The sequence below is a fragment of the Eurypyga helias genome, unplaced genomic scaffold, assembly GCF_000690775.1.
Source record: "Eurypyga helias isolate BGI_N326 unplaced genomic scaffold, ASM69077v1 scaffold27, whole genome shotgun sequence".
Lineage (NCBI taxonomy): Eukaryota > Metazoa > Chordata > Aves > Eurypygiformes > Eurypygidae > Eurypyga > Eurypyga helias.
Window position 1 is genome coordinate 82,541 of NW_010263475.1, and position 27,015 is coordinate 109,555.

Genomic DNA, 27,015 nt, shown 5'->3' on the forward strand with positions numbered 1-27,015 from the left:
CCTCTGAATTAATGCTAACTAAGCTGCCTGGTTCATTCCTCAAAGTGACAGGAAGCTTTGGACTCCACATACGTCAACCAAACCCCTTTTTTTTCTCTTTGCTTTGTGTGATGATCTGCAGGCATGCTTCACCCTCTGGACTGACACAGACTGTCTGTGCCAGTCCCACAGCACAAAATCCAGATCATTAGCCTCCACGAAGGGTAATACACTGCCCTGGCATGTGCATAATGCTTCCATTAAGCTCAAAAGCAGAATTAGGACTTAAAACTGACACTGGGTACTGCTGGGTTTGGAGACGGGGTAATTGAACAGAGACTCCCGTTGCCTTCCCCTGCAGTCTGTTCCTGCCAAGGGCCTGGTGTTTGATCACAGCTGCGGGAAAGCACCGTGATGGTTCAGTGCAGAGAGGCTACCCATGTGCTGCCCCGCATAAATGAAACAAAGGTGACTCATATTGACCTGCAACGCTTATTTGATATTCACAGTTCTTCTTACAAGAGAGCATGAGGTGCCCCAGAGCCTGAGCCTAACAATAAGCAGCACCAGCCACGAGGGTCCTTTAAAACAGAAATCCCTGGATTCTGGTGTGTATATTCCAGGGCATCTACTCTACAGTGGACCACAACTTAAGAAATCTTTTAAAAATCACAGAATTGAAGGGCTCATTATTTCTGAGTGTCTGTAGGTGGTCCAATGGACAGTGACAGCACCAACCCGCCTCCTCCAGTCCGAAAATTTGTGCACTATCACAGACACCTATGGGAACAGCCCAGCAGACAGACTGAAAGGCACATACACAAAATGAAAATACCCTTGATGTATGCCAGCATGTATGGCAAATGAGTCCAGAGCTTTTAGCACAACACAGAATCGGCACTGTAACTATGAAGAATAGCTTGACCACATTTTACGCTCTTCACTACCATCACACCAACTCCACACAACAGCAAAAATTCAAGCATACAGAATATACAAATTCATAAACCAAACACTCTAAAATATATATTTGAACGCTGTGACTTCACTTCTAGGTTCTGAAGCTTTAGGAAGACATTTCTTTTGTTCCTAAAGCACTGGAGGACTGAAATTCAGTGATGGATATACATGCATAAGCTGTCTTTTCTTGGGCTACTATGGGCCTGCCCCTTTGTGCCCATTTAAATTTTAAACAGAAGCTCCCAATCCTCAAAAGCTGCTCTACTGCATCTCTGCACAGGCTCCCTCCTGCTCCACGTTCTTCTGTACCTCCGTGTCTTCTTTCTCTTTCCCACTGCCCTGATCACTCTCATTCCCCACAGGCAGCATTGCCAATCTCACTGCACTGTAATGTCAGCCACTTCTGCTGGGAGCAGTGATTTTCAGCGTGAGGAATCTCTGGAGGTGACATAAACCTATGCTGAAGGCAGCTTTGCTTTCAAAGGTGCATAGGGGACAACAAGTGGAAGTTATTTTGATGGCTGAGTCCTCATAGGTAGCCAAGGAAGGTAAAGACTCATTTAAACAAAGCAAAATTTGAGTTGACTGGATTTTTTTTTTTAATGAGACAGAGGGGAAAAAAATGTACAAATACTTAAATTTTGATAATAATGTAGAAGTGTGTTAATATTTAACACCAATCTAGTTGCCTATTGCAATTCAAGAGTTCACTGAAAAAGAGGGTGAAAATAAGGACATATTTATATCACACCAGCTTCAGAACAACTTAAATCCATACTTAAATACAGTCTTCCATTACAGTTAACATTAAAAATTATAGCCAAATTCTCTTCTGAGTTACAGAGATGCAAAATCTGAGTATCTTTCTGAAATTAATGGATTGGTAAGTAAGACAGCCAACAATTTGTTTGTCAGCAAATTAAAAAAAAAAGAACAACACATGACTAACATGGCTGGGAATGATTGATGTAGGAGCACTTAATGCACCCGAACTTTGCTTCTTTTTGGGTAAGAAGCTGAAATTCACAGAAAATTGAAGTGCATTAAGAGAACCCAGCTGGCTTGTCCTCATCAATGACAAAGTTAGTAAAATTCCCTTTAATTATGCAGTTGTTCTATCTTGGTTAATTCTCCAAGAATTAACCAATTAATCTGCTGGATACACCTCATGATTAAGATGAGTTGCTAATCCTACCTCTGAATAGTTAATCTCAATTAAATTAAAGCAGTGACAATATGTAGATACATTTAGTATAAATGTCATCTATAAAAAGAGACACTATCTGAAGTTGGGCAGAGGTCAACTGATGAACCCATACATTAGCACCTAGAGAACTTTGGCTTTAGTATACTGACTGATTTGGTGACGGTGTGGGGGGTTTTTTGTTGTGTTGGGGTTTTTTTCAGTGTGTGGGGTTTTTTGTTGTGTTGGGGGTTTTTCCCTAAGCGAAAACCAGGAAAGACTAAATGAGACACCACCAATAATGATAATCACAAAAAAACCCCTAATCAAATTGAACTACATTAGTGAACCTCTGAGGTGAAACATGCATCCCATTCCAGCAGTGTGCTGAGAAGGCAACCTTGCTGCCAGGGCATCAGCCTACTCCTGCAAACAGTCCTCAGATGTCTTTTTTTCTCTCAATCACACGGCTTGGGAATTTCTTTTTTACCTGAAGAAAATTTCTTACCAGAGATAATGCCTTACCACACATCTCTCATGCGGCTCTCACCTCAAAGATGAACTTAGAACTGCCGAAGTTCGTTTTCTGCTTCTGCCAGAAATTATCAGGTTTTATAATCAGGGCAACATGAATCTCAGCAGGAAATGGGTCAAAAAAGGAGTGGCTTGATCAAATCCCATTTGGATCCCCGCATATCGATGATAACAGTGAATCCCCGTTTACAAACATCTTCGCTGTAGGAATAAAAGCATATCAAGAAAATTAATATTGTGGACAGATACACCAAGACTTTTGTGCTAATATTCAGTGCTTCAGAGCAAGCAAGTAATGATACACTTTCAAATAAAATATAAAATATAGTACAGCATAAAGGATATATGAAAAGTTTTATCATAATCAACTTTACATGAAATTCAAGTGTATATATTATAGCTCCAGCCCTGATTTCCCAAATATCTGTAATTCAGATTTTTACTGAAAACATACGTGCTTCCACACAAGTGAAAACAGAATTAGATATATTTATATAGAAGCTATTTATGTGTACATACAACAGATTCTGCTTTCAACATACTGAATTCAATCCACAGCCAGAGCCAACAAGCAGGGTCCTGTGCCTTAACGCTGCTGGCCATTCGTGTGCCTTCATTTTTAGAGGCTCCTTTAAGGGCTTTTAAAAAAAGTGTAATTTCCAGAAAAGTGCCTGGCAATCATTCCCTGAAAGGAAGGTCCTTGTGACTCAGCATGCGCACTATTAAACTTGGGGCCCTCTTCCCTCCTGATCGATCTTCCAAATGTTGCAGGATCTTTTTCAATCTGCAGTCATACTTTTCTGCCAGCCTGTGCTCCTCCCTTCTCAAAAGCTCAAGACAGTTACCTGGCCTGGTCATTGGCAATGCATGGGGCCCAGAAGCACCAGAGCATTAGCTTGCAAACACATCTTCCCTTTTTCCTCAGGATAAGAGAGGAGAAAGAATAAAAGGACATGTTGAATTATTCAAGTAAAGTCTGGGCAGCTTTCAGCATAGCTTTTCCAGGGACACAGTATTGCTCCTCAGAAAAAGAGGTATGGCTCAAAAATGTCATCCTCCTTCTGCAGGATCCAACATTTGATGAGACTTAGGAAGTGTCTACTCCTCTGCCTGACCAGTTAATCTGCCGTGCATGGCACTGAAGTCTTGAGAACTACAGCATCTGCTTTAGGTCTCAAGGATTTGCACAAAATGTGAAATTCCCCATCCCCAGCAATATTATCAGCATGATAAATCTATAAAACTAATAGGTGATGTGCTAAAAATGAATGCCACAATGGTCTAGGTGGAATGGATGTCACAGCCTGTTCCACAGAAAGATAAGCTGTTGGAAGAAAGGAAGTGTGGAAGGAAAAAAGGAAAGTGAAAACAGAAAGAACAGTTGAGAAAAAAGCAAACCATGGCAGAACATGACCATATTTTGTATAATGAATGCAACAGTGAGATACAGAACAAGAAATCCTCTGACCATTAATATAAATAGGGTCAATATTGTGGACATAAAGGCGTATGTAAGATAATTTAAAATAGCAAATGTTGATATGACTGGAATGAATCTGAAATACGATAAGGAAGATATTATTAAGAATGGTTATGATGCAGAAATTGTAAGGCTCTGTTTAGCCTCCACACAAATACTTTCGGAGCACACAGGATGATTTTCACTATACTCTACCTCTTTAAATTCTTAAAGCACTCTTTCAGCTAACAATATCCAGCTCCTACATATCTCACTTAAAACAACTCTATAAAGCTTATGTTTCCGGGTTGGAACAAGGACAGGGATAGCCGTCAGAGGAAGCAGACTGGATTAACATATATAACTTAAAAATAAAAGTCCTTGGTGACCCTACCAGTTTCTAAAAAGATCTGTGTACACATGGACCACCCTGTGGAAAAGCAGATTTTGCCATGTCAAGAGAGTCTGCTAACTTGAACAGTCTCAACTTCGTGCCAGGAAGGAGCAGTCAAAGCCAACACGCTTGGTCCTCTGCCTTGACATTATTGGCACATCTAGAGCACACTGCATACAACAGTAAGTGCAAAGAAAAACTAGGGAGAGCAGGCACTTCCAAACACTGTCAGGAATACAGATCTTTTTATATTCCTTTTACCTACTGCTGAAAGGTCAGACATCTGATCCTTCCATAACTAATGCCAAAAAAGGCTGTAAAAGAAGCTTTGTTGGTGGTGCTACTGCCTCTTGCCCTCTGGAAGGAGAGCTGAGACAAAGAATCAAATCAGAAAGGGATGAATAGAAGGGGTTTTGTGTTTCATTGTTGGTGGGTTTTTTTTTTCTTGCAAAGCTTTACAGTGTCTTCAGTAACTTCTGGCAAGTCACCGATCCCTGTTACACTGAACTGACTTTTCCAAGCATTGATTTTTCTTCAGTGCTTCATGGGCACATGGAAAGCCCCAGCAGCAGACAGAGTAACAGGCAAGCACAGTCTGTCTTTTCTGATGTAAATAAATAAATAAATACCCACCCCTCCATTGCAACCACAGCAAGGCACAGCCAATGTTCACTTCATTCCAACTCCCCAAATCTGATCTAAAATGATAATTTAATACTTACTGATGAACAACAGCAAAAATAGTAAGCAGAACAGGAGTGTCCTGAGGGACTGAAGTCTTCCATTTATGAACCAGTACTAAAGTCTTAGACTCAGACAGACCCAAAATCAGATCCTGTCACCAGCTTCAGAGCATTGACAGTATGATACCACCTTGACACTCATGATTACATACCACCGTGACTGGAAGTTCAGCCATCAGTAAGACACATTTTCCATATGGGAAATGAAGAGAGATGAATATGGGCTGGATTCCATATTTACTGGAGGTTTACAGCCTCCTGGACCCTGGAGGTGCAGAGAAGGAGTGGAGGGAGCAGACAGTACTGCCACCCATTCCCATCAGCACACCATGACAGAGCATCCATGTGTGAAAAAAGGCTTCACAACACCCTAAACTTTCAGGTCTTTGGAGACGTCACAGTATGTTTTCAGAGACAGAAGACAGGATAATGATTCCTCAGCTTTTTCTGGTGGACACAGTAGAACAGCCACAGACCCTGTGAGCCAGGCTGGGACATTAGCCCACAGGTGGGATTCAAAATGCTTCTTGATTCTTCTCCTAAAATAAGCGATAAGCAGTCATTCGCTACCAGCACTATCCACACTTCTTGTAACCAGACCAAATTTTCAACAAGCTTAGTACATTTTTATGTATGAAACTGATAGGATGCAGGGATGGTGAATGAGGAGATGAAGGAGAATAATCATAGATTTTTTAGGCTCAGAACTTGTCAACAAGTAACAACTATTTCACTAGTAATATAAAACACAATACAATGGTCTTAATCACAGACAGGATTTCCCTACTTGACTGTTCACACAGGCATGTAAGTTCCTGTATGAAATAACTGAAAAGATGGGTACCCCTTTTCAACTATAATGCAGATAATGTACAAACGGATGATGTTTATTAACCTGAGCAAACCCAGCTCTATTGCAAGAACCCTGTTCAGAGTCTTCAGAACTGGCTCTGCTTGCAATTTTTTTCTTTAATGAGATGAATGGTACTAACCTGTAACAAGACCTGTGGGCCTGTAGTCTCATCTACACAATTTAATCTCCCCATCACAGTGCTAATTCCACACATCCTTCTCTGACTCTGCAGAAAATTAGCACCTGATTTCTAAACCTGCTTGTCAAAAACTATTATTTAATAGTGTTTAAGCTGTTGCAAGCCAGAAAGCTGTCTGCTCATTATTTCTACTTTCAGTTGCATGCTGTGGAGAGGGATGCCTTTCAGAGCACTTATACTATACAAGTAGGCAGCCGGATACTAATCAGGTACTAATACTTCAGAGAAAGAAGGAGGAGATAAGAAAATTATTTAGACTGTAAGCTCTTCAGAGCAGGGACCATCTGCCATGCTGTGTTTGTCTACGGAGCCTGCCTTGGTGGAGGTCTCCAGGTACCTATACTCATACTGCAGTTGTCAGCTGTTTAGAACGAAGTAAAAAAAAAAATTACACTTCAGGAAACCATATATGCAAATCCAAAGAATTAAAAATAATGAGTAATAACAGTCTGCAAGAACACAACTGAACACATATGCGAAAGTACAAACAGTTTATATAAATGTGGGGATACCTCATCGGCAATTTAGTTAAAATAACCTTAAAAAAAAAAAATCCAAATATGTACAGCTAGTGATAGGGTCCTAGAAAGGTTGGCCTTGTGTAGACATAATGAAGCATCCATAAACTCTGGTGGGTCAGAGCAATCTGTGAAGATTTGTCATCTTTGACAGTCAGTCATTTTCCTTCGGTTACCTCAAGATGTATCGATGAAATGACCCTAGGTTCCTTTTGAATACTCTAGACATGCTTATTAAATTTATTGTTTAAAAGCAGCAACTCAAACACTTCCCAGTTTAGCAATTGATCAGGAAATGCATCAGTAGCAATCAAGCTTCCTGCATACTGTCCAACCAAGACATGCCTTATCCCCGGCTCCCAAGACGCTACATCAATCCACGTATGTATTATGCACAAGTAATCATTTTAGGATGGCAATTAATGTTGATTGTGGTGCTTAATTTTTTCCGGTATTGATATTTGGCCAGAAACTGGAGAAAACACTCCGATCAAGGTATTTGGACAATCCATCAGCCTTTTGGCTGTGCTCATCTGGACTAGATCTGCAATGGTGAGCACAAAATATTTGATAGCTGATATGTCATTTAAGTTGCTACACTGCTTTTAAGCAAAGACCAGCTTCTACGTTTAGTAAAAATACCTTAGAATGTTTCTGAAAACAATACTTATAATCTGGATTAAAAAAAACCCAAAAAAACCAAACCAAACCAAACAAAACTAGCATAAAATTGAAACTCAGAAGCAGATGTGATAATTTTGTCAAAATAAATGCCTCTATTTTGGTTTCTAACATACTTTCATAAGGTTATTTTCTCAAATTTCCTCTTTAATTCAGGCACATTCTAAATTGTATTTTCTTTGGCAAGAGCTGCCTTGCAGGGTACCAAACGAGTTTAAGGGCTTCATGCTTTCTGATTAATCTTTCAAATACCTATCATCGATTATGTGTATTTTTCATCCTTACAGTTTGGCCAAAGCTTCTGGCAATTAGAAGCTTCGGCACTTGATTAGCTGAAATAACATAATATCCCCGTTTCCGTTTCATAGTCGTGAGTTAATGACAAAGCAGCACATTTAGCACACCTGTTGTACCACAAAAAGCACAGATCTGACATATATAGCATCTCATTCAAAATATGATTTGTTAACAGTGAGAGCAAGATCTCCTTTAAGCAGGGTCAGCGTAACCTTGGCAGGAGACACTCTCAGCATAACAAGTAGCTCTACAGGCATCAATTGGTAAGCACAAAATCTGCAGGAACTTAATTATTTTTGAGATCACCGTTCCTCTGACAAATGTGGCTGTAGTCAGCCAATTGATTCACAAGCTGGAATAGGGAGAGGAAGAGGAGAAAAATGGGTGTATGAAAGCCTGCAAGCACAGACTGCTATCCCAAAGGCCACATTTCGTACTGAGACCAAACTAATTCCACTGCCTAGTTTCCCTATGAAAATGTGCCAAGGACCACCCCAGTAACTCACGTGTTAATATTTTTGATAAATTGCAATTTTTCATTCATCTTGTCTGTGGTTTGTTTACTCAGCTTGAAAATGAAGCTAGATGGTGAGGTTTATAACCAGGACCACTACTGACTTTCGTACTTTGGTTCCACATTGCCATGTGGAGGCTGAAGCTCACCTTGTCAACATCTATATTCATAACATACTTTCCAATAAATTTAGAGGACCAGAGAAAGTCCTTTCTAATAGACCTGTTTGTCAAGCGCTCCTGATTCAGCATTATTTATTAAAATATTTTACTCAATTTAATACTTCTCAGGAAAACGCACCTTGTTCACGATCACAGCTACCAGGTACGTTCCTGAACTTTCACATCGCTGGTCTGAGTCGTAACCCACATCCCTTGGTGACTGTGGCTGCTCGGTGTCATGAGTCAATTTGTCTTCTCAGAGATTCTAGGACACCTGTTACTGCTAATCATCACATCCCAACCTAAATTGTCCTTCTTACTTTTTCTAACTGGGTTTCAGAATGCTTTTTTGTAATTAGAGGAGAAACAGTCATCCAGCCTCCATTTCCAGCTAATCCTTTCTTCCTTACTGTGACCTAAATTGGTTTATTCTCTTTCAGTGCTGAAAAGGAATTACTCATTCTCACTTTTCTTTTTTAAAAGGAGAAAGAAATCAAAGCCAGTTTCACACTGGCTGGAGCTGGACATAAAGCAGCGACCTAGAGAAATTTCAGTGACATGTTGTAAAAAGACTTGGAGCCAGTGAGGTCCGGTCAGAGACAAACTTCTTGTCTCTGGTTTCCAGCAACTGCTCTTAGGGGACATGAGGTGTGATTGCGAATGGCACAAGAATGCAAATGTGTGGGCTGCACAATGTCCACATTCAACCCCCGCCTCTGGCCCCACGTCAACAGAAGGGAACAGACAGACAGAAAAAAGCCCAAATGTTTTGGCAGAAGCTAACTGGTGCCAGAACGGATGCTCCTGCTATAGTCAAGCAAGTAACTTATTTTGGTATTTGATTTTTACTTCTAAGGAAAATGGTTCTGAAGTCAAAGCAATTCTGTCATCAATGATGTAAGCTAGGAAGAACTGACATCAGCCCCAAATGTCACCATTATCCTGTGAGCTCACGAGAGTTGCTGTGGGAGGTGTAGGTCCCATAAGGTATCTCTGTCAGGTTCCAGCAGGGTTGGGTTGTGGTGTCTTCTACCCAGGTAAAAATCCTGATCCCCATCATTATACCCCAGACCAGAACTGGGATGCAGAGTTCTGCAGGCATTCATCCTCCTATTTCACTGAACAAATAAAAATTATTTGGGTAGCTTCTTGTCAGTGGTGGATGCCCCATCCCTGGAAGTGTTCAAGGCCAGGCTGGACGAGGCTTTGAGCAACCTGGTCTGGTGGAAGGTGTCCCTGCCCATGGCAGGGGGGTTGGAATTAGATGGTCTTTAAGGTCCCTTCCAACCCAAACCAGTCTGTGATTCTATGATTCATGCAAATAGCAAAGATATAAAACACAGCTGTGTCCAAGAATGCATGATTGCAGCTCTTAAAGCCAACTCTGGGGGACGAACATTGTAATTTTTCACATTCCTATTAAGTTTCTGCTGGTAAATGATGCCTTCACATAAACCCATTTACCCTAAACTTTTGGTGCATCTTCTATATTTGAATCGATATCTGGCAGGTCTTCCTTGAAACAGCTGCCAAGATAAATATGAAATTAATCAGGGCTTTGTTTTTGTTGAAGTGGGGCTACATTTAAAGATTTGTTACTGCAACAAAGAAATATTTGAACAGTAAGTACCATTCAACTCTCTCTTGAGCATTTAAAGTCTTCTATTTGTGATGATTTAGCTGAAACAAAACAAAAATGCTTTACTAAATGAAAATTATATGTTATCGATGTTTGCTGGAAAAAATAAATATTAGACTTGTGTTGAAATATAAACACATAATTCTTGAAAAGGTTTGCATGAGGAGGGGGTATTGAGAATATGTGTGGATATTCAAATCCATTGGATTCCAGGCGAGAAATAAATATACATGGTTGGGCTTAGCGCAGCCAAACTAGTAAAATTTGAAAAATAAATATATCTTTTGCCTGCACTTTAAGCATTTTTTTGAAGTTCAAGCAAGGAGAGCATGAAGTCCATTTCACATGCAGTCACTATGAAGTTTAGTCTACAGTCAACACTGCCAGGTTTTCACACAAGGAAAAGGATACTTCATCTGGGGAGTGACTTCTTTGGGCTGTTAGACCCGTGATCCTGATTCACCAGTTCAAGTGACTTAACAAGTGGGTGAATGGAGCACAGCAAACAGCTCCAGGAATTCCAGTCATCCACAGTAAAACGCAGTCACCCCGGAATGGAAAGTCTTCAGGTTGCAAATACACACATGTCGTTGAAGTGTGCTGTGGGAGGCAGTTACCCACAGTGGAAAGAACTTTTACAGCATAAATAAGGCTGCAAACATGCTCGACTCATGCAAAGAATGATTAACGGAGGTTTAGACAATATACAGCAGCACCTGGTGAAATCCAACATATGTCCAGAGGCAGACACCGTGCCAAATGCAGTCCTGATGTAAGCAGGTATAACCACCCCGGGACTAGCACACTTGCTCCAGGGCTCAATGGGGCTCATAGATCAGGATAGGAAAAAATACTCTTCAAACATGCTAAAATGACTCTAAGTAGCACTGACATTTCTTGCAGTAAGCACTCATCAGTTCTCACATGCTGTTCCTGGCAGTACAGGAGAGCAACATAGATGCATGCACAGAAGAGCTGTAATTAAAATAAGGAACTAAGGAGAGAAGATGAGAAATGGCGCATTAAGGCAAAATAAGATGTGTCACGATGAGGGCAGGTCCTCAGGAAAGTGTGTACTGAATTAAAAACTGAAAAAGGCTTTTAGAGCAGCAAATTAGTCTGTTTAGGCCTTTTCAGATGAAGTGTCCTTTTTTTGTCATTTTGTTCCTTTTTTTGATCAGACGACATAAAAAAAACCCAAAACCAAAAAACAAAGCTTTGAATTTTATCAAAACAAAATATTTTGATTTTAGAGGTATTTTTGGTGAGAAATATCTAAAGCTTTTGGATTTTTCCTCCTTTAAAAATCTGCACTTCAAAATAGCAGATTCTTCCACAAATAAGTAACGTAGCTTCTGCCCGCTTGCAGTGCAGAGTTCAGCATGACATCTGCTTTGCACTTTTTATCTCCTAAGCAGAACTGATACAACCATTCTTTGAGGCTTGCAAGATTTTGGCCAGAGTCCACACACTCCTTTTATTTAAGGGCACACACTGGATTCCAGTGCATCTGTTAGGAGGAAAGGTTAAGTGCTACATCCCAGAAGCACTCTGCGGTCCCTGCGATGAGGCTGTTTTGCTAAGACACTATGTGAGTATCTGAGTTCTCTTTAGAAGTGTATGATTTAAAAGCTGATGCCTCCACATTCCCCAGGTTGGACAATGAGGGCTGACCATGACTAATCAATCAGTGGTACTCTTTTTTTTTTTTTTTTGAGCTCCACCCGGATACAAACAAAGCGGGTCTTTGTAGGCACAATGATTTACCCAAAATAGTTCACTTATCAGATAGGCACTTCCTGGCCCAGGCTGGGTGAAGGCTCCTTGTGGTATTACGTCCAGAAGGGCTTGCTCTGAAGCTACAGAATCAACCTATGATAAGGATACATTTGTAAAATCAATTTTTGTGTATTCCTTCACACAGCAGACATTACTCATTCTTTCAAACAACTATCATGATGGCACTGAGAGGAGAAAAAGTCCTTTTTCCTGAGTCCTCAAGAGACAGTGGATACTGATGTGTTGTTCACAGCCCAGCTTCAAAGGATCTCGCTCACACCCACTTTTTTCTGAGTCGGTCTCCTAGCAAGGCCAGGCTCTCTCACTCTGCCTAGCAAGGGGGACTAAGCCTTGCCAATGAAGCTACGTGATGGGTGTTACCATACTTTATTTATTTATTTTCTTCCAACAAATGTATTATATTTACCACATATTAAGACACAGGTAGGATACACAATCGCAGGAGAATTACAAATTGAAAATAGTCATGACCACTTCATGGTGAATTCACAAAAGCTTAAGAGAGAGAACTTAATAATCTAAGCATGTGCTTATTTATCCATGCTGGGCTATATTCTCCATTACATGTGTGCTGATTTTATACAGAGAGCATTTATTGCTCTATACATATGCTTATCTAATTGTACTGAATACACATGCTTTATTAAACTCATAAATGAGCACATTTATGGGCCTGTGTGAAAGTAGAGCCCTTCATATTTTATTTATAAAGTAGGACAATAGATCTGCATTGACACAGAACATCCATTTAATTCGGAGGATTTAGGGTCGTCCCACAGATTTTGCTATTTTTTGCCAGAATCAAAGCTTTTGGGTTTTTTAATTAGATTTCCAGCCCATCTGCTTGCAAAGATAGCCTTGACAATATAAACTAATGCACATTTGTCTTGCTGAGTCTGCAGCCAGTGGAAGTAAACAATGAGACTAGGAGAACAGTGAACTTGCACCCTCCATCTCATTGGGGTGTTAACTAAAAAGCCAATTCTGACTGCCTAAATAGCAGGATTCTTAACTATTTCATTGCTGTTGATTTTACTGCCAAACCTGCAGATAAAATGTCAATGCCTTGAACTATTCACATAAGCTCTTGCCCATTTTGATGACCATGCTGTAAGATTCAGGCTGTCAATTAGGACCAGGCAAGTACCTGGTTAAATATATGCACCTTCAATTATAACCAAGGAATTTAGTTCCTTTTTAATGTGTGGAGTAAAAGCATTGTTCATAGCATAATCAGACAATTAGTACTTCAAGCCTATAGAGGAAAAGATTGCAAAACCATAATTATTTTGGATTTGACACAGAACCCACAGGAGCACTAGCCTAATACATAATTTTAAGTCCTTTATGATATAAAACTGAGGAAAACAGATTAAAATCTCTGTTGCTATGACATGCTGTACAAACAGCATAGAAAACACAGCTCAAATAGACTGATTTGAAAATAATAAGAATACTGCACTGGTCTGTTATGTGAGTGATGCTATAGCAGTTCATAGCACTTCAATGCTAAAATCACCCACTAAACTAATGACTCTAAAAGAGCTGACTATTCCTGCATTTTCTGGAACTACTGATTCCAAACATGAATAATTGTTTCAACCCTCTGATAAAAGCTCTCTTGAAATCATTAATAATGTGTGTTTATGTCCATCAAGCCAGCTGACACGGGTTGTTGATCTCTGAAAATAAAGAGGGACGATTGAGTCTATGTTGACGACAGTGGTTGCTGCCTGAATTATCACGCTGTGGGGATGCTGCATGGATGCAGTCATATCCTGATACTGGGTTTTTAAAGGACAGCAATGTTCACTGACCATGCTTCTCTAATTCCATGGTCTGTCTGATAAAAATATCTTCCATCTGGTTCCTGCTTGTACGGTTGTGCTTTACAATGTAGGGAGCTTGATTAAGCAATTAAGAAGGTGCATGAAGCACACGTTTACACTTGCTGGGTATGGATGGACTTAAGTACGCACTTGACTGCTTTTCTGGAGGATGATCAGAGTACTTACACAAGAATCAGGAAAAGGACATGGGAAGTAGAAGCCTGCAGGCCAGACAGGCCTTTTACTGCTTCAGTTGACCTCCTGCATCAATTTCCAGGCTTATTTCAGTAAACTAGTATGTCAGCCTAAAAAGGTATTGATGTCCTCCTTTCATTTGTGACTAAGAGCAGATAGGGTGAATGCATGCTTCCACCTTGATGATTTCCTTCCTTTGCTCTTCTCTCTCCCTCATCTAACTAAAATAGTTTATCATTAGCTTTGTTAGAACTTGACCAACATTTAAATCTACGTGACGCAAAACATGAAGTGCTTCATAGATTATTTTTAGCACTGGAAGAACCAACCTACCTTATAAGAACGCTGTTATAACCTGGGGTATGTAACTTTCATCCTGCAGGATCTTAAAGAGCTTTGCCATGAGTAATCAGGTGTTAAATAAAACAGGGTTGAATATTATGCTTTAGAGTATTTCACTCAACAAGAAAAGCAGAAGGAACTGCCGTTTTGTATTGGACTTAGACAAAGAACAAAATACACCCCAGAAGATCTTTGACAATTTCCTTTGAAAAGGAACTTAATTCTTGGCCAAGAAAATGAGAAATATGAGAAGAAAAGCAAGGGCTTAAAAAGCTGTGTGCCAAAAAATGTTCACAGGTGCAGGAATTATAATTTTAACAGAATCCCTAATTACACATCTGACTTTTGGCATCTTTTCAAGGCAGCATGAACACACTTAAAGTTCTTCTGTGCATTTGTGTCCTCCTACAATAAAGGCAAACACGTGTTTCGTTTGTAGAAACAATTATAAGTCAATTACCTCTAAGTGGGCAAAGTGAGCACAACATTGGCAAGATGGACTTCAGCTTCTGGAAATACTGACTTGCCACCAATTTTAAAAGCCTAGAAATGGAGAGCAAGACAACTTTGCACTGGTACTGTACCTGATACATTTATTTGATTTACATTGCTCCTCTTTCTGTACCTTATTCAAACATGTCCACTTTAATTTTCCAAGTGCCACTGGGAATGTACGAAATATATAATACATATTTTAACATGAGGACAATTAGCATCTTATTTGCTAAGGCAAATATTTCTAGATGTAATGTCAGATTTAAAGCAGGTGGATCCTCAAGTGGCCTCTTTCTCAACAGGACTGAGTTGATTTTACCTAACAAAAGTGTATGCCTTTTTCACACAATTAGTAGTGCCCAACAAGTTGTCAGAAAAGTGCTGCCGATGCTAATGTACCGCAGATGCAATTTAACAGTCCATAAAACTACAGAGATGAAATGTCCTACAGAATTCATTCCTAAATGAAAATCCCAGGAAACCTTTTTAGCTGATCCTATTTTCCTGTCACCTACCATATACCATCTGACACTGCAAAATCACTGGGGTGGCTGCTCTGGAAATTAAGGAGAAACAAAGATTTCCAGTCAGCCTGGTAAGTGTGGAATGATACAAGAGTCGAGTTCTGCCTTGTGAACGGGGAAGAAAGAAACTCTAAAAACGCCACACATATTGCTTGTGTATGTGATTCCTAGTCTAACAGTTCATTAACAAAGCAGAGCTTCCAGACATTCTTCCTATGGGTAAGTCTGTCCCCACTACTTTCCTATGTACCTGCTGTTTAATTAGATTTTGGAATGGAACTGCAGCTCTTACCCACAAGCCTCCAGCGGGAAGCAAAATCTCAACTAATCAGTGATCCCAGAGATGTTTGCTTCTCCAGATGAAGTTTCTGAACTAAATTACAAATGTTGTAGAAACAAAAGAATGGAGAAATGAGGGGACGTAGCCACAAAATTGGATGCGATTAATCAGCATTGTAAGAGTTCAATTCTGTCTTGAGAAGGAAGGAAAAGAGGCCTTAAAGAAAAAGAATATACTGCCTATCTGATTAACTCTTTGACTAGCAGTTTATTACCAAGGCAGCATTTCCAGCCATTAGTCCTATGCATATGATCACCCATTAGTTTATCAGGTACCTGCTTTTTATTTTGATTGTTTTAGAATTGCAGTTCTTCTATAAGTTCTTCTTCTACTCCCTGGACTCGCTGCATGGCACAACGGTACATTTGTGAGGAGACACTTATCAAGTGCATTTTCTAAGGTCAGGAAGTGACACAGTACATGGCCAATTTCTTATGCAGTGCTCCCGAGATAGTTCTGGGAAACGCAACTTTAAAGCCGCTGCTTCCCAGAAATGAGAGGTCTAATCGGTGCATACTATTAAAGGCACCTGTCATGCAGCACGACTATAATAAAACCACTTTGGGTTTTCTGACTTCAAGATGTAAAAAAATTAGCTAATTTGGTTTCCCAAACCACTGTGAGGTATCTCCTGGATGGAGTGGTACATTCAGGTTATACAGTTAAACCAAGGGAGAAGAGAACTCAACATGGAGCCCAGAGTTAAAATTCAGGAAGCTTTGTGTGTCCTCCCTGATGGCACCTACCTTAGTGCAAATGTGACCTAAACGGGTGGCCTAAATTAAACCCGAGGTTCTCATCTGATTACCGTTGACAAAGGTTACAAAAGTCACAGGCAGAGCTGCTAAGTCTACTGAAAAGAAAATGCAGGTTTAGTCTCCAATTAGTTCTGACTCTCAACAGAGAAACAACGAAAGAAAAACTTGTATTGCTGCATTAGCAGAGGACTTTGGCCTCTTGGGGCAGTCAACTGCTGAATCACAGAGGGGTGCGATAGAAGAGACCTATTAAATCACTCCAGCCAGGGATGTTGCTGGTACTTTGCCAAGAAAGAATAGTAATCAGTACCATAATCCTACCTTTCTCCAAGCTAATCTTTCACTAGCATCAAATTAACACGCAAATAAAGAGGAATGGTAGGAAACTATTTTAGACCTGTCGTTTATACAGATATAATTTGAAGAATATTTGAAAGTATGGAATACAAAAGTGTCCATCCACCATTACTGACGGTCGGCTTTTTGTGTGACATACAAAGCATAAGTGCACTGTAGATGAAATGCGTGCAGAAAGCCCGTTTGGAATTCTCTAAGGGAAAAAAGCCCTTTTGTTCCTAGTGGGACATGACGTTTGCCCACGGAGCTGCTTAATAGTACGCAACAGCACCTCAGAACATAGCATTCATTCTTGACCTGAAAGAGTATTGTGCTGATCATCCCTCAGGATCACCAAAGCCATTTACCACGCTTTGCAGAATGTTAACCTGCAGAGAAAATTTGGAATCACTCCCTAGAGTTCCAAAGCATCACAGCACGATGTATGGGTACACTGTGTATTTTAAAATGCCATTAAGTTCCTGCTAAGGATCCCACCCATCTCCGTATGAGTGCTGTGCTGGTATCCTTACTGGATACAGTCCTTAAATGGATACATTTCATAACTGCTTGAACGCTAGAGCCTGGTTTAAGACTAGGGAAGGAAGAAGGGTTGAATTTTACCAAGCACTGGTTTTTAATGAGTAATTCTTTCAAACTAAATTTCAGAAAGTAATATTTATTTGACCCTCAATGACAGCATCAAGCAGTCATCAGCAATGAAGCAGCTGGCTTGCTAGATGCTCAAATACCTAAGTAAACAATCAAACTTTACTCACACTTCTAGTAATAGACTAAGTTCTTATATCACTGCATAGATATTAGAGATTGTCCATTCTTCTGGTATTCCCATGGGAAACAGGGTGATGGAGGAAAGCTACATCATACGAACATCACATACATGCTTGAGCAGTAGAGAGAAAAGGCATACGAAAGCAGCCTCAATTTGGCTGGAGATGAACTGCTGCTGCTGTTAAAATTTTCAGAGACACGCAATTATTCTACAAAGCCAATGCTCTGCTGCAATCTCTGTTCAATGACTTTAACCAAAAGGACCATTCCGCAAAGATGTCCCCTGTAAATATTGCATTGAGCCTGCAGCAGGTTCCTACTTTCTGTTTGCACTGCAGCAGGAGCGTGTGGAAGAGGTGCAGGACGTTTACCTGTATGAGGCTGCAGGACAAGGGAAAGCTGTTTTGGTGCTTTGGCTTTCCGGGGGAGTACCACAAAGGAACTTTCTAAATTATTACATTGCTGGAAAATTCTCCAGAGACTAACTTTCTCTTTAAACTTAGACATAAAATAAAGCCCTGTGTACACAGACAGAAAGCCCCATGCTCCCTCGTTAATAGTAGAAAAGTACACTGTGGCACACGTTGCAGACCAGACAATATCTGCTGAGCCAATAGAAATGTTCGAGTTACACTTTTCTGCCTTGTCTTGGGGCAGGGGGGAGGGAGAGATTCTAGAATTATTTTTCTTATTTATGATTTTATTTTGTGTTAAAGTATTTTTCTCTCTCTCCTTCATTTTTCTCCCTAATCTAAGCAGCCCAACAGCCTCACACCACACAGTTACAATTACGTTTTGCTGCACACAGTGTTACAGGATCCACAGGGAACTCTGCAGCAGCGCCAGGATCCACAAGGAAAACATAAAATACCACAGACTGACTTGGTTAGGAGCACCTTGTGGAAAATGAGAAGAAACCATTAATGAGATTTACAACTGCCTACCAAACTTGGATACCAATTCCCTTTGCAAACAGCAGGGAACTGAGCATCCCAACCTCCGAGACAAATTTTGCGAGTCCCAACCCATACTTTCCATGCTATAAGAGCATCAGCCTGTTCAACACCATATGCTACCATGAACTGGTCATTGTTCTATTTTAGTACAATCCAATTTTCTAATGCCATAAACCAGCACGCATGTTTATGAGCAGGGGAACTGCTGAATCCTTGGTAGTGGTTTGCATGTTGATTCTCTAATTTTTAATAACAAATTTGCCTCTGGAGATATCCCCTCTACCTCCAGCCTCTAAGAAGGGGTGAATTCAGACCACCTTTTCCCCCTCTGGGGACACTAATTAGGTCTTTCTCCTTGACGCAGCTATCTATTCTCATTAAATTTGTAGGAATTTAACATTCTTGAGAGTCTTCCCTGACAGATTTGGTTTAAACAGTGACTGACAGACAGCACGATTGCATAAGCTTTTTATCATTTGGAGACAAGGCTAAAAATACATTCCTGAAAACACATCCTCAGTCCTACCCAAGCTGTGCACTGGGGAATCCAGACTTTGGAGCAGCATCCCTAACACCTCCATCCATCCGATGAGGATAAGGACCAGGCAGTCTAGACTGAGACAACTCCACTTCTGTGCCTCCCATTATTTGCTCCATATTGGCACACAGTAAAGGTCTCCTCCGTTTTCCATGGGCGCTTAGAAGAGCTTTCCATTGACATTAAGATACCTTTGACAGTATTCCCGTTACAAAGCAGACTGCAAAGCACAGCAGTTGTTTTCCTGCTTCTAATAACATCCATGAGGAGGGTGGCATGAGACGCTTCCAAATTATAGTAACTTCTAAGAGTGAAAAGGATGTAGCACATACTGAAGTTACTGATGAGGAACACAAGCACCATGCTGGAATGAGACAAAAACCATTTTACAGTCTCTGCAAAAACCGTAGGAAAGAGATTACCGAAAAATTAGGATTGGCTGGACCGCTGCATATTCTGCGGACGGCTGCTGACAGCTTCGGGAGGGAACCGCACGCGGCCGGTGCTGGCTCTGCTGCCAGCGCGCCGCTCCCACAAAAGGTCTCTGTTTGCTAATTTTAGCTCTTCTGAATTACTGCTCACATTAGCGCAAACCTGCCTTCTCCACAGAAGTCTCCAGGTCGCTGCTGCCTGGACCTGTCAGAGCACAGATGTGATGGTTAAACAGCCCATGAGGAGCACTAGTGGGGAAAAGGCCAGAGAGGGCACCACGGCGAGTGTGCTGCAGGGACTCAAACCACTTCTCAGAGAGCCACTGAGGAAGAGGATGGAGAAAATGATGCTCTACCTAAAATTCATAGCAGGCTGCAGTGCCCACTGCTCCCTCACCAGTGAAAGGGGGCAGGATATATCCTAGTTTACAAGTTTCTGCCTTTTCTCTATCGCCTCCACTCCTTCTTCCAGGCAGCCAATGCCGGTACAATCAACATGCAAAACCCATTTAGCAAGGAGGAACAATGCTGATCTAATCCCCAGATCTTGAGGCTTGGACAGGGCTCAAAAAGCAGAATGCGGCAGCGCAGCTCTACGTGAGACAGCCCAGGGGATGGGATCAGGCCCCAGACCCCACCGGTACTGCTGGGTGTCACTCCATCACGATGGCTCCTGCACGCTAGCAGTGGCTATGTGCAAGGTGAGAGGGGTTGTTCTGCTCTCTGCTCCACATTAGAAGTCCAAGCAGAATCCTTCCCAGCCAAAACCCTCTGTTGGAAATACAGCCGGACACTGCCTACAGCACTGCTCACAGAAATACAGCGACACAGTGAGTGGCTGCACAGGGCAGGCACCCATTCTGTGTGGGAGAAGTAGAGATCAGCAGCTCCCAGCCTGTGCCAGGGAGCTGGGCAGCTGTGGTGCCCTCCTGGAGAAGACTGCTGGGGTTTTCTCAGTGCCTTGGCAAGGCTCAGACCCCTGTGCCATCAACCTCTCAGGATGCCAGGTCAGCCCCCCTTGGCCATTCCTTTGGTGGGAAGCGCTGCCCCCAGGCATCTCTACTTCTGTTTAGTGGGTTTTAGGAACACTCCAATCCCTCCTCTCTCTGTGAAAAAGGGAGAGGCCAGGCGTGGTGATGCTGTAGAGGTCTGCTCAGCAGCCTGTTGGCTATTTTCTGTGCAGATGCAAAGATGAGGACTGCAGAGAAGGACTCTGCTCACTGTCGTCCTTCTGGCTGCTCTGCATGTCCAGCCTGCGCTGCTCTCTGTGGTGAGGAGAAACTGCCTGCAGCTGGGAGGGTAGGGCGGGAGGAAAAACAGACCAGACCAGTAAAAACAAAGGCATTGGACCTCAACTAGGTAGAGACACTTGCTTTACTGCCTGGGAAGAGCATGAAGTAAAACAGTGACCTTTCATGTCATCAGTTATGTCCCCTTGTTGAGCCCTACCTGCTGACCCTGCTGACGAAGGCATGACTGAGCTCCTACCGGGCTGGAGAAGCAGCACAGTGCAGGGAAAAGGACCAGTGCATTTCCTTTGTACATGAAACTTGGCCTGTTGGGCTACCCCTGCAATCCTAAATCTTCAAATGGGTAACCTGCTGGAGAATCTTTATGTTGGAGATGTTAGATGAACCAGAAAGAACCCAGTATGACTTTGAAATCTCAGCATGAGTCTGCATGGCTGGCAGTAAGAGAAAACCTGTCTCCCTCCTCTACCCTGTGAAAAAGAAGAATTGCCTCGGAAATAATTCATACACAAGAAATGAGGGATTCTTTCATATTAACTGTTTTCAATTGCGGATTTGTAGTCTAAAATTAAGCAGATGTTGAGTGCTGAATAGAATGCTTAAAAATACAATGGCGAGTTGAAATCCTAGTTTCTCTGCATGTGGCAATCAGTAATTTCAATTATTCACTGCAATACAATTAGTATCTAATAAAATGGAGCAAGCTACTACTTAAGAATATAGAAATATTGAAGAAGTTAATGTGAAAAAAACAGAAACAGATTTTTAGGTCTTCCAAAATGATGCAAATATTTTTGGATAAAAGAAACAACTTAGAAGGGGATTTGCAAAGTGTTTCCTATCTCCTTTAAGGAATTTATTTCAAATAAGGAATTCAGTCTTGAAATATCATCAACCTTTATTTTACTTATTTGAGTCCCTGAACTCATGTTCTGAAAGAAGACAGTCAAATCTCCGTAAGTTGGTCTCAATATTAACACCGTTACTCTCATTTGCCTCTATTTCACAATAGAGACGAGAGATACATCTGCCAGACCAAATAGAAGATATTGATGGTCACTGGGCAAAGTGGCACGCAGAGCCCTTCTTACCCTGCCTTTTATTAGTCTTTAGGAGAAAAAGGCTATGTGAGCTGTGCAATTCACAGTACATTAACTACAAAGCTCCGTATCATGCTGTATGTGGTGTTCATCACAAAACCAGTCTGAAAACATTTGCACTGTTATCCAGGCGGAAGGCAGAGCAGGTCTCAGCAGCTATCCAGGCTGGAATCAGTCTAAGAGAGCTTTCAGCTGCCATGGAGGGCAGAGGAACAGAGGACATTTGCTTTGGGACCAGAGCTGCACAAGATCTGTGCTTACGCTATCCAGGAAAAGAGCAGCAGGCAATAAAAGCAGGAAGTAATTTGGAAACTGATGCGGAAAGGCTCCATGTACCTTAGGTTTGGACTAGTTTTCAAAAAATTCTGGGGATTGAAAATAAAGGAACACGTGAAATGAAAATCTTGTACCTATTTAAAAAACCCACAGGTTTCTACAGAAGTGTCACAAGAGCTGGAGAGGCTGGCGTTTTCATCCCTCTGCTGCAAGACAGGAGCGACAATATCTGGGTCATCCCTAATACGCCTTCTAACGGGGTCTCCGAGATGGAGATGCTATAGAAACCTGCTTCATTTCTTCAATCTATGATTTTAATCCATTTCTTTGTCCTGTTCACCATGTTCACCAAGACCAAATTGTTTCCTTTAGCTCAGTTTTGACTCACTTTTACTTTTCCTCTCTTTAACCTAAGCAGCCCCAGCACCTTCAATCTTTTCTCACAAATCCTGGTGCCCGGGCTCTGACAGCTCCTGGTGCTCCCTCTGCACTCCCAGGAAGCCCACACTTCCTAGCAGCTTCTGGTAAACAAAGGAGCCTGCAGGGCTGGCAGCTGTAGACATTTACTGAGGAATTTCAACATCAATTACAGCGCCTGTCCACTATCTAGGAAGAAAATGTCTCACTGGGTCATTACTGCAGCTGGAAAGAAATCAGAGACCCTCTTTTGAAGAGCTGAACTCCAACAAGAGGTGAACATGATCCCAAGGTGGACAGTAAAGGGACACAGGAAGCAGAGCAGAGTGGTCAGAAGCCTTTTAACAGCACAAGGTGAGACTACCAACTATTTCCACGTAAGCCTAACAGATCCCGATCCCTAAGAGATGATGGTGAGAACATTACATACCAATACCACGCTTCATGGAGGCTGTTGCGTGGCAAAAGGCTCTTACATTGACTAGCATTCATGTCACCTATATGCTCCTAATAAGCTTCTTCCTCCAAAATACACTTAAACACTAAAAAACAAACAAAAAAATCAAATCATATCTGAAGAAAATACAAAACCTCCATTAGCCTCATTAGCTTCACTTCATTTTTTACCGTGGCATTTTGACACAAGCGTATGGTGGAATAATTATCTTGTAGACAGCACCAGATATTTAATTGCTAAAATTAGTATGAAGTCTCTGGTGTTATTTTTAAAATACATGGTTATTTTTGTAGATGTACAATAGCCTCCAGGGAAAAAAAAAATCCTCAAAAGCTTCTTTTGTGCTAGGATCATGTAATAAAAAAATGGAGCTCTAGGGTTTTATTCCTATCAATCAACAATATAAGTTTCACACTACTCCTGGCCAGAAGAGCTCATATACGCAGTACCACAGGTCAGAGAAGAGCTTAAAATAAATCCAAGAGTGGGTGAGTATTGCTACATTTTGCCATCCCTGTACTACTCTTCTAATTTTGTAAAGCCCCGATCACTGAATTAATTATTAGAGGCACTTAAGTTTTACTGATCCTAGCACCTTTCATCTAACGCGGGCAGCTCTGAGGAGCTCTTCAAACACGCAGGGCTGTCCCTTGGAAACATTTTGCTGCTGTTATGAGCCCTGGATGTCCCCCAGAACAGGGAAATATTTGATCAGGTTTTTAAACAGAGGACAAATAAAAAGTAGACGTCTTTAAAAATACAGGCCTCCGAGGCATCTCGGGTTTCCCCCTCTGCAGCAAGCACAGAAGACTGCTTATCTTGGCTCCAAAACAGATTGATGTGTTCAGCTGGAAGATTCACTATAGCTGACAGAGAACATTTCCTTCATCGTATTGCTTCACCACGCGAGGAGATAACTCAGGCTAATAATATTCTGTCTCCTTTTTATCCTCCTATAGCCTACGCATAACTTAATTCTTAATTCCAAAGGGCTCACAGAGGAGATTGGCCTGATGCTAGTCTCATTTGCACACATATAAATCAAAACCCAGTCTACCGGAATAGATGGCACTGCACTGGTGTTAAAAAATAAAACCTCTGTGAGGCCAGAAAACTCCCCCCCGGCTCTCAGAGTCATAAACGCTGTGTTATCCTAGATTCAGTCACACCCTCCAAATTTTTAAATTTGCATGTAAATAGGAGCGATCCTGATTCACCAGAAATACAGCTTAGTAAAGCGTTAGCGCAGATGTAAAAACAAGCAGAAAATGGGTGAGTGGTAGGAACCTGGCATCCCTGGCAATTATCTTTACGTCTAATGAATAGCATCTTCGTTTCTTAGGAACTAATTATAGTGGAACTGTTTGGAGAAAAGGACCTCGTGATATGCCTGAAAGAACCAGTGTACAGCACCCAACCAGGATCACGTTTGTCCGCAGCGTCAGACACCCACTCGCAACCTCCTGCTACCCAACACTGCCGGATCAAGCTTTTGAATCTTCCACCACCCCTAAGGCACCCCAGCTACTACGGACTGCGAGGTGAGCATTTTGGGACACGAACAAATGCGTTCCTACATCTGAAGCCGGAACCCTCGGTGCGGGAATCCTCAGCCACACAGGAAACCCCACGGACCGCCGGCACCTGCCTGCCCGGGACTCGCAGCTGCATGAAAGCACCCACTATTCTGCCCTGACTCACACACACATTGCTGCTTTCAGAAAACCCACATTATTATTCTGGTTTTGAAGAAGGAATTGCGGAAAGCTGAATCAGAAACTTTGAAAACTGCTTGCAAGACCCTGGTTTCACTTACCCTAATCTATCATCGTATTTCATCACCAATCTCATACCTGCTCAAAGCTCCCAGCAATGCACCACCTCTGCCCCCTCCATTAAGATATAAAACAAGGGTTAAGTGACAGATAGTATCAATGTGGGTAGCAATCCGTCTCACTCAGAAACCACTGCACCGGGAATAAAGGAAGAATTATTATGCTGGTGTCAATATGATAAATTACACCCTCTTTTTTCCCTAAAGAAGGATTTCTACTTTTTCAACTAGCACAGAAAACTCTCCCCCTTTCAGCACTCTGAACAACAGAGCAGTTTATCCTGGCATCCTGTTCAGTCTCTGCTAATGAAACTATTTTGGTGGACGGCTGATGCAGTTGTTCATTACAGCACTCATTTTGGAATAAATATGAACTGGGAGCTGGTGATATGAATTCAAACTGTTCCTTCCATATATCTGCTTCCAAAAAGTAAGTAAGTCTGAAAGCTCTGCTGGTTGCCCTTTGTTAAAGTGAACAAAATGTTTAGGGAAAACGAGTTTTCAGGATTTTCTCACACCACACAGGTTACACAATCCCGCGTGCCAAACCCACAAAGTTGGTGGTCACGTTTCCCTCCTACAGCGCTGAGTTCACAGCTGCGGCAGCAGGCAAAACAGGACTAGGAGGAACCTAAAGAAATCACCTCATGATTCATCATCCCCTCTCCCTAACGTTTATACCCATGCCAGAGATCTGCCTGTGGAGTTATGGAGGAATTTAAGAAGAAATTAGATGACTTCTTCCAGTGCTAAAGAGAATTCATTAGAAATCTTTTCCTAATGTCCAGCCTAAGCTTCCCTTCCGTTTCTTGTCCTAACTCTATGAACTCTTTCCTTTTGCACCATCCCGACAGGCTTTCAAAGACCATTCTCACTCTCTTCAATTCTCTAGGCTGAGCAACCTCTACTCTTTCAATCCTTCCTTGACAGGCTGTTTTTTCTAGACCTTCGATCACTCTTGCTGCTTTCTGCTCCACACCTCTCAATCTGCAATATCCCAAACGGGAGACAGTACCCGGCTTAATGTCTCCGCAGAACCAGTCTGAGGGGATCCTCGGGAAACTGATGACAGTGCTTTGCGAGTAGCCAGTTCCTCACTGTGAGGCACATTTTCATGATGGGCGGTTGTACCGCAGAGGAAACAATGTTCTCTGGTATAACTAGAGAGATGTTCTTCAAAGGCTTCAACTACCAGGGCAGAACAAGGCTTTGCAGTGGGCACTGGGGAGGGGGGAATATTTTTTTTAGTGTTTCTAGAGAGCCAAGTAGCTGGGTCTTGCATTAGCTCTTTCAGGATGCAACCCTGTCCTCCAGCTTGTGCAGCGAGAGAGACAAAACATTGCTGGACTGATTCGGAGCGAGGCAACCAAATGCAGCATCAAAGACCGAGTTAATCGGTTTAGTTGTGTGAGAGTGGGGAACAGAAGGGATGTATCTCACTATTACTGCCACCTCCATGAAGGAAGAGCAATTAAGAATGAAGGTTGACACGTCAGAAGGTAATTTTCACTGTGCAATTGCTTGCAATGCCAAGCAATGTCCTATCTTCAAACCTGAGACCTGTCTGGAAACAGACAAACCTGAGACAAACCTGGAAATAGACCTGGCTAGAGGAAAAAATGGGGAGGGGAGGGGGGACAAAAGCAAACCAATTTAGCTTATTAGTAAAACCTTGATGAGCAAAAGTCCAACACAGCAAAAACTGCATCGCCAGAGGACTTGTGAAGTCCATGAAATGAGCTCTGGCAGATCTGGCACACGTGGCTGCGCTTGCCCCTCACTCTCCACAGCTGAGTGATGAGCCTCCAAACAGCCCTCAACTCTCTTCCATACGAAACCCGGGACCTTTGCTCTCTGCACATCTCATGTTTAAGGAACTGACTGCATTTCTGACACCCTTACCTCTTGACTTCCAGGTGCAGCCAACCCCTCTGCCCTTCAGGTGGTAACCTCACACTCTTTGCAAAATTATGAGCACTGTTTAACATGTTATAACCTGAGTTTAAAAAAGGAGCTCCTGGGTGGCACAGGGTGTGTTATTCAACCCTGAACTCAGCTCCTTAGAAAAGCTCCTCTCTTCTCAGCTCCCAGCTCCTCACTCACCCTAGGATAACCTTCACCTCAATAACTGGTGCAGCAGTTATTGGGTAAGGATCTTTGGCAAGCTTGAAAATAGAGAAAGGAAGCTGGATGAGGGCATACATAGCCTCGTACTCTTGGAGGCATTATAC

General features: G+C 41.9%; 1 protein-coding gene across 1 annotated transcript in view; it reads right to left on the reverse strand.

Annotated features, from left to right (window-relative positions):
• The window catches only part of LOC104512871 (kalirin-like), a 269,469-nt gene that overhangs the window by 74,039 nt on the left and 168,415 nt on the right, over window positions 1-27,015 (reverse strand). The window contains 2 exon segments of the mRNA XM_010156032.1: window positions 2,673-2,778; window positions 2,780-2,857. Of these exon segments, the coding sequence (XP_010154334.1) occupies window positions 2,673-2,778; window positions 2,780-2,857 (184 nt within the window).